Source organism: Platichthys flesus, chromosome 4, assembly GCF_949316205.1.
Source record: "Platichthys flesus chromosome 4, fPlaFle2.1, whole genome shotgun sequence".
NCBI classification, from domain to species: domain Eukaryota; kingdom Metazoa; phylum Chordata; class Actinopteri; order Pleuronectiformes; family Pleuronectidae; genus Platichthys; species Platichthys flesus.
In genome coordinates, this window is record NC_084948.1 from 23,190,959 (window position 1) to 23,204,382 (window position 13,424).

The window sequence follows — 13,424 nt, forward strand, 5'->3', positions numbered from 1 at the left end:
AAATGCATATTTTTCTTGCCCCACTGGGAAATTGATGAGCTCAAAAACACCATGACAGCATTCTCTTCACACACTAATCATTTCTCTAATCCCTGTAAAGCCTCTGTTTGATCAGCAGAGCTAATTAATTTGAGAGCCCTCTGCTAATTGTATATTAAATTGGAGAGTGCTGCCGTTTCCGGCTGTAGAAAAATAACAGGATCATCACTTTAGAATTCATAACAAACAGAGTGAATAATTTGCAGTGCAATCAGGTACCCTTTGCAAATGGTAGCCTTTGTGTCTGTCATCGGTTTGTCTCATAGGACTGCGAGAGGTCCTCTCTGCCATTGTGTGTGTGTGTCACTTCCTCTGTACCTTATGAACTGCAAAGCAGAAAACTGCTTTATTCAGGAATTCTTAAAATGGGAATTTTATTGAACTAAGTGTACATTTCTATTTAGTAGCTTTAGTGCAGTTCTTTGTTGCAGGAATCAGTCATAGGAACTGTGGGTTTATTTGTCTGTGTGCATGATTGTGTCCTTTTCTGTGGATTTTGTTGACTATCAAGTTGTTGTGTGTGTGTGTGGGGGGGAGGGGGGGTTAGCAAATAGCCGTCAGACTTCACGGTTGTGCCCGTTGCAAACATGCAATTTCTCATCACCGACTTCAGCGTGAAATCGGTCTGGCTGCTGATTTTACTCCCAGTGTCCGCCCCTGCAGCCTGGAACAAATAGTCATCATGGATAACTGATTAGTTTTATAGAGGGTCATGCATGTTATTAACAGTTAATGTTCGTCTAACTCTGAGATGAGAGCCTATTTGTATTCTGTGTGTGTGTGTGCGTGTGTGTGTGTGTGCTTGTGTGGGGGGGCTGCAGTGTGTTGCGTGGCTGTTAGGAACTGTCTGGAGTGCAGGCAGAAACACAGAGACAGGGGAAGTAAGTTTTACATTCCCAACAACAACAAGACTCAGGACATCCTGCTAAATGCTGGGACTGCCAGCAAGGTAAGGATGCACCGTCATAACTGTTCTTTCTCTTCAAAGTTATGTCAATACATTACATTTTACCAGAGGAACACTTTGCCCCAGGCTTATGAACTCAGTGTTCCTGATCTAATTCCTAAAGTGTCAGATATCTGCCTCTCAGTTCCATTTGTCCTTTTTTTAATCCCTAACTTAGGTGAAAACAAAAGTAAATACGTGTTTAACTGAGTGATAAAGAGTTGCATGTCATATTGTGTTATCTCTCTGCTTTAGACAGCCATAGAGATTGTCCCTTGTAACCTGTCTCCCATCAAGGACCCCGATCGCCTTCTGCAGGATGTAGACATTAATCGTCTGCGAGCTGTGGTGTTCCGTGATGTGGTGAGTGCCGGCATGCGTCTGTGCATGTGCAAGCGGTTTCCTCGGAGGACATGCATGTGTTCTGTCACAAAGACCTGGCTGCAGATAGAGAGGACAAAAATAGGATTTGCTTTTTTTGGCAGACACGTAGGTGTGCGATGTAACACCCCTCAATCAGCGGGTGAAACCCTGTCGACTGAGCTGCTGTTTAACACAAGCTTTCCAAATTTGAATGGATAGATTTCAAAGCAATAATGAGACACGTGTTAGAGAAAAAAGAACATTACTTTGAACGTGTTTTCGAAGTGAGAGAAACACTTCAGGCAGCAGCAGCGTTGATTATGTGAATAAAAAAAAACTCTTCTACATATGGAGAGTGACATGAGCATTTTGTGATTCTTCTCCACAGGATGACAGTAAGCAAGCCCAGTTCCTAGCTCTGGCTGTGGTGTACTTCATCTCTGTCCTCATGGTCTCCAAGTACCGCGACATCCTGGAGCCCCAGCGTGAGACGGCCCGGATGAGCAGCCATTCAGGCCACAGCATACGTCAGGAGATCAACTCACCCACCAGCACAGGTGTTGACAGATGTGCCCTGCCTTTTTTACACCCGTCCCTCCCGCTCGCTAATCTGAGCTACAGCTGATATGAATGAATGTAAAGTGTCCTGGTCCTTTTGGTACGCTGCTGCCAGCCTGAGCCAAGAGCTCATTCAGTTAAATAGCAGGGATACCCTGTCTGCACTCACCTATGATTTATTCATGAGCCCCGCTAATTGCACCGCGTGGAATTAAACGTGGAATCAAACTGGGGCTGGAGATGGTTCTTTACCAACTTGCACAAGCATCTTCAGTCCAACTGAAATAAAAGGTAGTGTACGCCTCGAGTCATAAATCATACATTAAGTCACATGAAAGGAAATCAGCGGCTGCTTACAAAGGTTTAACACAACGTCTGCTGCTTTTAGGAGACGCTCGGGCGAATATACTTTATCATCTTTCATGCAGATGAAATGTGAAGTGAATAAAGGAAACAAGAGAAAGAGAAGGGAGGCCAGAGAAAATATGATATATGAGATTAAAGATGTAGGAACACGGCAAATGAAGAAAGAGGAGATAAGATGGAAAAGCGGCATGCTAGCTAGCTACACTGGGTTTTTGGGGCAGTGGAGCCAGGCTTGCTATTTTCAGCCGTATCTGTCAGTGCCCATTAGGCAAGCAATCCACCAGAGGAGAATGGGATCATAGAGGTTGCTGGGAGGAGAGAGGCACACTGCCGCCTTCATAAATTTCACCAGAAAATGGGGGAATTTTCCAGACGGCATGTGGCAGACGATTGTCTGATGGACCAGGAAGCCAGAGGACTCACCGGCTGAATCAGGCCCTGCTGACCTCGTTAGGGGGCACGTGATGAATATGAATATGACTCCGGCCTCGCGTCAAGGTAACCGCTGGATCCGAATGAGCCAACAATCAAACCTGAGGGTCACCTGCAGCGGCTGATGGCAGGATCCACGAACGTGTCATCGGGTCAAGTTCGTCTCTTCAATGTTTTCATTGTGGGGAAGAGACCAGATGTATTTTTGAGGAACCTTCACACTCAACATCTTGTTTATAAAGGAAAGTACAGTATATTATTAAACAGAATAATAGAGCAGCTATCCGACAATACACGTGTCTCCTTGGGCTTTAGGCAGGAGTACACTGAATAAAGAGGATTCATGTTTTATTAGCACAGAAGAAGAATGTAGATGATCTCAGCAGATCATCAGAGCTTCTGGAGAGAGATCCAAGAATCTGGGCTGGCACACGACCATCTACGCTCCATTTATTCTTTGATGAGGAACATATAACTTACTCTAGAACTCAGTATTAGTCGCCGTTGTCGCAAGACTATAATAAATATATGGAATATGTTGACCAAAAAACATAGTGAGTGACAGAAACATTAGTATTTATGGTACTACTGTATTTATCCAAGAAAATCAAGCACAATTGATGATAACATTGTTAAGAATATAATGTATAAAGGTTTTAATCAAATTTGACAGTTATTATTTTGTCATAACTATTGTATTATTGTACATAGCTGACGACACTGTCTGTTTCCTTTGTGTGTGTGTGTGTTCTACAGAAACACCCCTAGCATTCAGCAGCAGTAATGATCATCTCGGACCATCAGAGAACCTCCACATGGAGAGCAGCTCTCTCCCCCGCACGGACTCTGGGATCGGAGAGGATCACGTCGCCAGCATCCTTAACGGGTCTGACCCAGATCCCGGCGCCGGAGGTCCGGACGCTGGTGGCGAGCAGATATCCACGTTGTACTCTGAGGTGAAGAAGTCCAGGGAGAGTCTGTCTGAGTCACCCACCGTGGAGCTGCAGAAACCGCCCTCCTCCATCAGCAGCATTAGCCAGCCCAACAAGGGCATCAGTGTCAAGGACATCCTGAAGAGCCTGGTGGCGGCTCCAGTGGAGGGACTGGAGACTGGGCTGGAGCCGGTGTCCTACCCAGACCCTGCTGCCCAGGCCCAGGCCATGCTGCCCATGCAGTTTCACTCCTTTGACAGGTGAAAATGATTTCTATAAAGAACTGTACCACAGGTTTTCAACATTTCAGTCCCATTTACTTCAGATCATGAACACAGTATTGTAGTATTTAGGATAATTTACACACTTTCCTTCACAGTGAACATTTAGGCTCATTATTTCAGTAGAAAAAAAGTCCTAATATTATTGCTGGAAATTAAACCCTGACACTGACTATGATGAACTGTAGAGCTCATAAGTTTATCAAATCAATCGTCTACTGTTCAAAAACAACCTTAGGGTCTAGAACTAAGTTACAAGAAGAAGAAGAAGAAGAAACTTGCACGTGGTCGTCCTTTAACTGACCTTAACTTTTGTATTTCTTTCTTTAAATGGAAATTAAACTTTGTAAAAGCTAGAAACAAACCCTGATGATATAAAACAAGATTAACATTAAACAATGTAAGATTTTTGAATGTATCACTGTCTGAGATAGATATCAAACAATTCTGTGTGTGTGTGTGCATGTCTATCTATAGTTATGGGGTCAAATGTTGGTTCATTACCATCATTGTGAGGACATTATGGCTCCTCCTCACAAATTCAATGGGCAGTTTTTAGGGTTAAGACTTGGTTTTAGGGTCAGGGTTAGAATGGGATTAAGTTGAGGTTAGACTAAGGGTTAAGGTCAGGGTAAGGGGCTAGGGAATGCATTATGTCAATGAGTGTCCTCACAACTATCAACAGACGTGCGTGTGTGTGTCTCATGGGGATGGGAATAGCACAGAATACTAATGTTAATCCTTTGGGTTTATGTTAGATATCCAGTACACCACTAATGGCTTTTCTAAGTTGCACGTAACTCATTATTCATCTCAGACCACTTGTATTGGACTCATCCCTCATGGCCAAGAATTCCTGTGTTTGAAAAAAGCCTGTGAAGCACCGTGGCCCTGCTGCGGTTTATTTACATTCCTGGATTAGATAAAACCACACGGTAATCTGTCTGGATTTTAGAGTTTACAAACATGTAACCTCCCGATCTCCATCTCCTATGGAAGATGTTCAAAATCATCAGAGTAGAGAGTAATTTGAGTTGCAATGAAGAAAAACTCCTCCTGGCCTCTGGACGCTGCTGATGTGCTGGAGTTTTTGTGTGTGTTTGTGTGTGTGTGTGTGTGTGTGTGTGTGTGTGTGTTATGTGTGTGTGTGTGTAGTCACAGCCGGGCTGCAGAGAGAAGGCAGGGGACACAGTGAGTCAGGAGGAACAATGGGGCTTCCTTTCCTTTTTAATGCATGCACGCTGCCGAGCTGGTCTGAGCCGAGCCTGATGAATAGGGTAGAAGATGGAGGAGTTTGTGGAGAGGGGACAGCTGAGAGGGTGGGGGTCTCCAGGGTGTTGATGACAGATTAAACAGAAGCGGCCTCACGCCACACCACGGACGGCCCTGTCACCCTCACCGCTCACACCCGTAATGGGAACTGGCATCCTGAAATGAGTCGCCACGGCCAAGTGTATTATTTTTTGAAATGCTTTCACACAAACCCTCCTGACCACATATACAACTTTGTCTCGTGCTCTTCATGTCCCTCCCCCCCACCACACCACCCCAGCCTCTATTTGCTGTGTCTAATTGTTTGCCACCTGCCAGTGAAATGAGCTGCCAGCCATGGACGGGCCTTTCATTTGTCTGTCAGGACGGCAATAGATTGGGAGTGACAACATCAAAAAAGAAAAAGGGGGTGAAAAATGGCTTAAAGTGGAGTGCACGGGGGCAGAGGCCCCTCCAACAGGGAACCTCATACAGGAGGGAGTTTAAAATGCTCAACATCCAGATTTCCGTTCAGCCAGTTTGGAGTAAAGTACATAAATACTTCAGTAATCCTTAACTTCCTCCCTTTCCCCCTCTCTTTCCCAAAAAGTATCCAAATGAACTGAAATATAACATATTTTATTTTGTCCCATGATGAAGGCAACAATAATTGGTTTAATTGAATTTGCAAGCGGAATGTAAACACGTTTCCTCCGAGTCTATCCTCAGATTCCTGAATTTAAACCCCCTTTTAGATCAGATCCCATCTGTTGGATTCATAAAGGAAACATTTCTTTGGTTATTCTTTACGGTGCAGTCATCTCCCACAGCCGCGGAACCCCATTAATATTCAACCCAAGATTAATCCTTTGCTTTATTCTCTGCAACTCAATTAAGACAATCCTATTAATAAAATATGCTCTAGATAATCTATACATGATTCATGAGGACTCGGCTTATGAATAATTCACGACGAGACACTCGTGTTTTATCAACATCCTGTAGATCCGGTGTAACGTTGAGGAACGGCCGAGCTTCAACTGGGGGGGTGGGGTTTTGAAAGCAAAGATTTTAAATCCACGCCCAGTTCCCTCGCAATCACAAAAAACCCGAGTGATGTCCCGATATCTGTGGATGAGATCTCACAGAGGAGGGAGCGGCACACAGATCCGCTAAATAAATGATACTTGTCATCAGTGTTCTTCAGAGCACAGCTTTGTCTCGGGAGAGATTAATATTTCAGCGAGTTTTCAAGTTTCCCCTCCGACTCGTGCTTATGCTCCTTTGTGTTATGGAGTGGATTTTGTTACGCTAAATCCCAGATATTTTATTTTACTGCTTTGTTTTGTATTGCGTGCCTGTGCGGCGCTTGTTAACCAGGCAGCAGCGTGTGTCTCTTAATGTGTGTTATCATCTACAGTTTGTGTGTTTTATCCATAGAGAGAAACAAGAGCAGTTTCATCTTTTAAAATGCTGAAGCGTTGATAATTCTTTTCATGGGAAACGAGTTGTACAGTAAACAGGGATGTGAGATGAATCCCCCTGAAGCCTGAAGTATATCCAGTCCGAGTTAGGGGTTGTTTCCCATGGTGTGCAGCGTGTTTGACATTGCGTATGTGGATATATAAGAGCAACATAAAACAGTATAAGTCTGTGTTTTGTTGAGGAAGGATTTGTGGGGATTTGGTTCAGACGACAGCGGGCTTAGCTCGTGACAGAGCCAAGGCCTGGCCCGTGTCACCCGGAGTAACTGCAGGGGATTGGAGGAGACATTATCTGGCACCCTCGCAAACCCAAAGGCCAACTGCAGGCCTGATAAGGACAAGCTCCCCTTCTCTTTGCTGTCAGGCAGCTCTCGCAGGGTCAAGTTCACTGCATCATCTTTAACCCTCGGTCAATCAGATTGCATGTGAGCGGAGGTCTGGCGTGTTTGTGCTTTCCTGTGCTGTTACACGAGGTCACAAGTGTTACTTTCATCTTAAGCCGGCTCAAGCTTTTTTCCTTTTACATGTTTCTTTCATGAGCCTTCTCCTACCGCCTCATGTGATGCTTGTACAGTGGCTTCTACAAATAAAAGGGGAACAACTGTGATGTTCTATGTTCCTTCTTGACTTGATGTTTAAGTATTCATGCAAGATTCTGACCTTTCAGCTGTTTGGTGCCAGATCTTGTATATCCACGACAGAGAGTCTCTCGGGGAGAAAAGGGAGTTTTATCTAGGAACCCAATACAAAAACATTGCAGAGTGCCGTCCAAATATACCTACACTCTCCCTGTGTACTTCCTTTCACACAAATACCGCTCTGTGTGTCTGTGCCGTGCAAATGCCAGAGAGAAAGGTCTTCAATATCAAAGGCAACGAGGTGTAGTTCTGTCAGTTTGAACACAGCTGGTAGCGATGCAAATGTGCGTCGGTAACAACTGCCAAGTTCCTCTGGGAGAGCCTGTCGTTAGCTTTGAGGATGTTTCCAGCTTCTCCGAATACAGTGCAGAGGGCAGCACGGGGGCCTCTGGTGACAAGAGCAGATTTCAGGGAAAGTGCAGTAGCTGCCTGGTCGGCCTCTTGCCCTCAGGTTTATTTATCTCAGCCTCTCGCATGTGATTGCATTGCACGTGCTACACGCTGAATGATGGAGTTGCAGGTCAGGATGTCCTGGGGATTCTCATCAAGATCATTGCTATTCTTCTTTTGCTCTAAAACATGTGCACAAATTGTATTTTATCCGCTGTGGTCTGGGGGTATTTCCGATAAGAGGATTAGAAAGTTACTGTTTGAATCTAAAGTCAAGGAAATGCCTGAAAGTCTGGTTTTATTTTGACATCTTCTGTCCCGCAGCTCGTCTTCTATAAGGCGAATTTGATCATAACCCCTGGTCTCGGGCTGGTTTGGCTCCCCAGTGGCCTGAACTATGACCTTCCTACAAAACTGGAAAAGTGCCTTTCACCCACAAGCCCGGGAGTCCTTGTAATACTGTTAGATCAAAGCCACGGGTGTATGAATAATGCTATGACAATATCACAGTTTCAGTCTTCAGTTACCATCTGCAGCTGCGATCGCCTCCTGGAGCTGTTGGGGATTTAGTGTGGCGTTGTGTAATATTGCATTTGTTAAACAGATGTCATAAATACACAATCTCCCCTCTAATCTTTTGCATTTAAATGCATTTCGTCTAAAACTGTATAATTTATGTTTTTAATACTCTTACTGTTCCTTTTTTTTGTGTGTTCATACTGTTTGTGTGTGTGTGCGCGTGTGTGTGCGTGTGTGTGTGTGTGTGTGTCCTGCAGGAGTGTGATGGTGCCAGTGAAGAAGACGTGCCCTGGCAGCCTGGCAGTTAACACAGTGGGGAGCAGCAGCAGCACCTCTGCCGGCCTGACAGCTGGCAGCACCCCCAACATCTTTGCCTCTGCCACCGTGACCCCAAAAAGCATGATCAACACCACGGGTAGGTCAGGCACAAGTTAACTTCGAGTAGACTTTATTTATTCACACGGGCAAACACACCAGGGTCAGCTCAGGTAACGTGGTTAAATAAAGAAAGAATAGATTTCAGAGAGCTTGATTTATTTTTTCTACAAGATGCTGTTACAAGACTAAAAATGAATTTCTGTCTGAATCATGTGAGGCGGTATGCCTGTGCAGGGGCTTATTATCACCACCAGATGGCGCTCTCTATCTTCCTTTCAGTCTCTGCATCAGCTCAACGCCTCAAAACCATTTGGTTCCTCATGGTGCAAACCGATAATAATCTCAATTTTAATCTCTCTGATTTATACAATTAAAGTATTTTCAAGAGTAAAAAATAATTTGTACACATGGCTCTCCTGTGTGTTCCTCTCTCGATCCCCGGCCTCTCCTTCCCCTGCGGTCACTCGCCTTCTCCTGGGGCTCCACTGCTCATGGTTCCGCCTCAGCTCTCCTGTCCAGGGTTTTTGAAGGGGACCCACTTAGCACCAAGAACCACCAGGAGCTCCAACACGTTTTAAATGTGCTCTGTCGCCTTATCAAACCTCCTCTTAGCAGCGTGAGAAAAGTATCCAAGTTAAAAGTATGTGTTCAGCTAAAGCCACGGGCCCTCCCCCTGATCCCACTTTCTAACAAGGACTCTGATAATGATTTTATTCTTGGACATAACCCAAAGGTTTGCTTTAATTCCAAAAAAAAACGTAACTAACAAATTCAATGTGGAAGATGTTTTCAAATCTCACTGAATTCTTCATCTCTGTCATTTGAATAGTTTTTTTTTCCTCTTCTGGTTTCAACACCCAGCTCGGTGCACTTGGATCTAATTTAAGATTTGTTGCAGGATTTGACAACGTTGCCACTTTTTCCATTTGTTTGACTTGGTTGAATTTTGCGCTGACTGCTGAAGAATGTCGGGAGCCATTGTTTTGTTTTGGATTTTTATAAATCTCCCATTCTGTTTCTTTTATTTTAGTCTGTGTGCAACGAAAAGTCTCTGCCTGAAATCACATTGAAACCTGAAACCCATTTCAAAGATTTTCTTAAGCTTCATCATTGAACTCTAACAACTAAATATCAAAACACTTGAAATATGAATTACTTTAATGGTGTTTTTTTACCTTAAAGTCAATCCTCACCGTTACAGTAAAATGGTTAAGAATTCATAAAAACAAACGTTATATATTTTTGTGTGCTGCACTAATGTTGCGTGTCTCTGCTGGTCTTCTCTGCAGGAGCCACCGAGGCTGCCCCCCCTACCTCGTCCTCATCCTCCTCCAGTTTTGTAAATGGAGCCACCAGCAAAAATCTGCCTGCCGTGCAGCCGGTGGCCCCGATGCCTGAAGACACAGTCGAGAACATGAGGTACAACAGCGTCCTCTCTATTCACCTATACTACTTTATTTCCTTAAATTAACTAATTCATTTATTTTGTTTGAGCTCATGTTTAAAATGACTCTTATTTGTCTTTGATTTCATTGATTGAATGATAATAATTGTTCAAAAGTCTGCTGCCCACCATTATCAAACTATGGGTCATTGGATTTGATCAAATTAGACTTTTTCTTTTTCTCTGCAAAAAATGTCAAAGCATAATTCCACAGATTACATGTTTTTTGTTAAACGTTTTGTCAAAGTTTGACATTTTTTTGCGTGTGCAGTTGTGTATTTGTGTAAGTCTTCTTGTGACCTTGACTCGTCTCTCTCTCGCTCGCCCTAACAGTTTGTGACAGATGTCCTTAGTCTTGCTCGTCCACTGTCTACTGAACGCCCAGGTCCTTCTCCAGACTCTCTCGCTCTCCCTCTCTGCCTCTCTCTCTCTATCTCCCTCTTCTTTCTCTCCTTCTCTCTGCCTCGGCATGTTCTGCTGGAAGAACAGAGACTCAGTTGCCATGGCAGCAGTAACTGACATCACTTAGCGTAGCGGTGAGGTCGATGATGTTCTCTCTCGCTGCAGAACCCGGCTCACGGCAAACTCACATTTTAGATGAGGAAAAAAAAACAATATCTGAGCCAGAGAGTTGAACTAATACATTATTTTATAATGAGTTCATTAGCCCGACGCGGAGGTCACAAAACAACGTGAAGAAGAAAGTGCTGCCTCTGGTTTTATTTTTCTCTCTATTTCAGTGTCTTATTTGAAGTGGACTACAGAGTGTCCACTACGCCAGGGACTTGCACCTCCCGAGCTCCGGCCCCTTTAGCTCCCTGACAGGATTGCACGCAGCCTCCGGAGGTGCAGACCAGTGTCTGAGGCTGGGACATTTCTGTTAGCCACATGGACCACCTGCACCCTGGGTTTTATACGACTCTGTCATCTCTCTGCTGTGTTTTTCCCCGGGTGCTGGAAGGCAAATTCCACCGCACACTAATACAAATCCTCCCCGCGCTCTGTTTTTCTCCGGCCTGCTGCTTTCTGTCCATCTTTGCTGGGAATTCACCCTTCAGCTCCCCTCATGTTGTCTTACATCTGTGGGCGTACACGCCGGAGAACAGCGGAGATACTGTATGTTGCGGCTCGACTCATATCTCTGCACGCACACACGCTGAGCTGCATGACTCCGGTTCACTGTTTCTCTGAGGTGCTTAGATAGTGTCAGACAACAGCGTGTAGCGAGGGTGTAGATAAGGAACTTCCCCTCCGCACAGTTGAACAACCGTGAACCCCTATCTGGTTACATGTCTGCAGAAAGAATGCAAACAACTGCTGGGAAATCCTCTTTTGAAATAAAACAAACAAAAAAGTGTTACAACGAGAACTCTTGTCCAGCGATAACAACCGTATCTGGTTCGGTTTGCATCCACTCAAATGTGTTGGTTCCTCTCCGACACCCTGGAACACACACTAACTAACACTAACTGCTGTGTGCACTGGGTTAACCGTGGGAGTCTCACTGGTTATTTCATGCCTCACCATTCATGGAAGAGCCACCTTACCCACCTTCTATCCTGATGTGTTCTCTTGACAGCATCACTACAAAGCTGGAGCGGGCCCTGGAGAAGGTGGCGCCCCTGCTGAGGGAGATCTTTGTCGACTTTGCACCTTTCCTATCACGCACCCTGCTGGGCAGCCATGGTCAAGAGCTGCTGATCGAAGGTATAGATGTTGTTCAGGGTTTATTCTCAGAGCCGTCACCCTATTGTTGTCTGTACGCTCCTGGCTGCCTCGTTGATAGATGCATACACAGCAGTGGTCGGTGTTGACAGGAGAGTCACAACTTTTCACTCAAGCTTGGGGTCTCTCCCCCCTTCATTCATCTTGTTGCATATTTTGTCTTTTGCATGAATCATATAAAAAATAAAATACATATTTTTTAAATTCTGGACTTAGAATTTTTAAACGTTAGTGCTCCACAATTTGAGGTTTCAGCTGCGGGTGTTATTTTCACTGTTCATATTTCTCAAAACTGAGATCACATTTCCAACATGACTGGGTGCCATTGTAGGAAAATCTGAAAACTTAAGCTGTGTTTATATTGGAAGAACAATGAACCTTTTTCTGTTTTTCTGCCATAAAGAATTTGACTTTTCTGCAGAGTTCGATCCAAAACCGCTCACATGGAAAGTAAAGTGAATTACAGATGCTTATAGAAACTCTGTGATTAAACCCTGGAATCATGAACGACCTGATACTTTCTGTTACAATCTCACATCCTTCAGGATTAATGTCTTCACCATAATACCTTGAACATTTTCATTATAAAATTGCATTACATCAGCCACTTTGTATATATTTAAGTTCTGGTGTTTCTGGCTTGGCTGAGCTCTGTGTTTGCAGTAGTGTGTGATCCCTCTGCTGCTGCCTCTGCACCACTCTGGGCTCTAGTCCTATTTACCGGCGGCCGTGTGGAGGCTCTCAGTGCCGTCCTCTGGCCTCCGGTTGGCAGCCACTCACAGGTCTACTTGTTCCCAACCTCAGGGACTCGGCCTGCATGTGTGGGCACTGCCACTCTCTTACTCAGGCTTGTGTTGGCTCATATTCACAAGAACATAGTGCCACCGCAGCCTGTGTGTGTATGTGTGTGTGTGTGTAGGTTTTTTGTGTGTGCACAGTGAAGAATATATGTGGCCTTACAGTCTCACTACTTGCAGTTTGCACAAAGATAAATTCAAATATCTCCCTTTTAACGTTAAACTAGACTGATATGAGTTTCAGATGGTCACAGACTGACAGCAAACTGAGATAATAACTTTGTGGGACTTTATTAGAGTCCCCTTACACAACATGGGCCTTTTCCTGAAACTAATTTCTAGTATTTTATTATCATATAAAAAATTTGTTTTAGTTTTGCTAAGCTTGCTTATATTATTAATAAGCTGCTGATTCCCAAACTTCAGGAACATTTGATCACTGGTATTTAATTTAAGCTCAGCTTGACCAGTCTCATTCACAAGCAGGATCTTATTTATTTACTATAAACAAAGTCAAAATCAATTGGTCAAATTGTAATTTCAATTCTCTAGAGCCATTACAGGCCATTTGAGGAATATTTTCCATTCCAGCGAAAATTACACAAACAGTTTATTCCTCCTCCTCCCATCATGCGTACACCATGCGTGTTCGTATGTAAATAGACGTGCTGTGCACATGTGGCTGATGCTACTTGCACAAGCTCAGAAAAATCAGGTAGCGTAGCCGTGACAAGTGCGAATATGTCTGTTACCCTTTCACTCAAAGTCTGTCAGCGGAATGACTGAGTTGACAAACCCGAGCCGAGCGGAGAGTGTAACCCCACAAACAGGGCTGCAGATAGACAGCTCGGGCCTCGGCACTCCTCACCAGTTTAACCCTG

At 44.3% G+C, this 13,424-nt stretch overlaps 1 protein-coding gene across 1 annotated transcript in view; it reads left to right on the forward strand.

The window, feature by feature from the left end:
• nbeab (neurobeachin b) overlaps positions 1-13,424 on the forward strand; it is a 172,283-nt gene that overhangs the window by 68,848 nt on the left and 90,011 nt on the right. Inside the window, exons 26-32 of the mRNA XM_062385419.1 lie at positions 861-988; positions 1,283-1,348; positions 1,737-1,905; positions 3,461-3,896; positions 8,457-8,614; positions 9,867-9,996; positions 11,601-11,728. Coding sequence (XP_062241403.1) covers positions 861-988; positions 1,283-1,348; positions 1,737-1,905; positions 3,461-3,896; positions 8,457-8,614; positions 9,867-9,996; positions 11,601-11,728 — 1,215 coding nt within the window. The remainder of the gene's footprint in view (positions 1-860; positions 989-1,282; positions 1,349-1,736; positions 1,906-3,460; positions 3,897-8,456; positions 8,615-9,866; positions 9,997-11,600; positions 11,729-13,424) is intronic.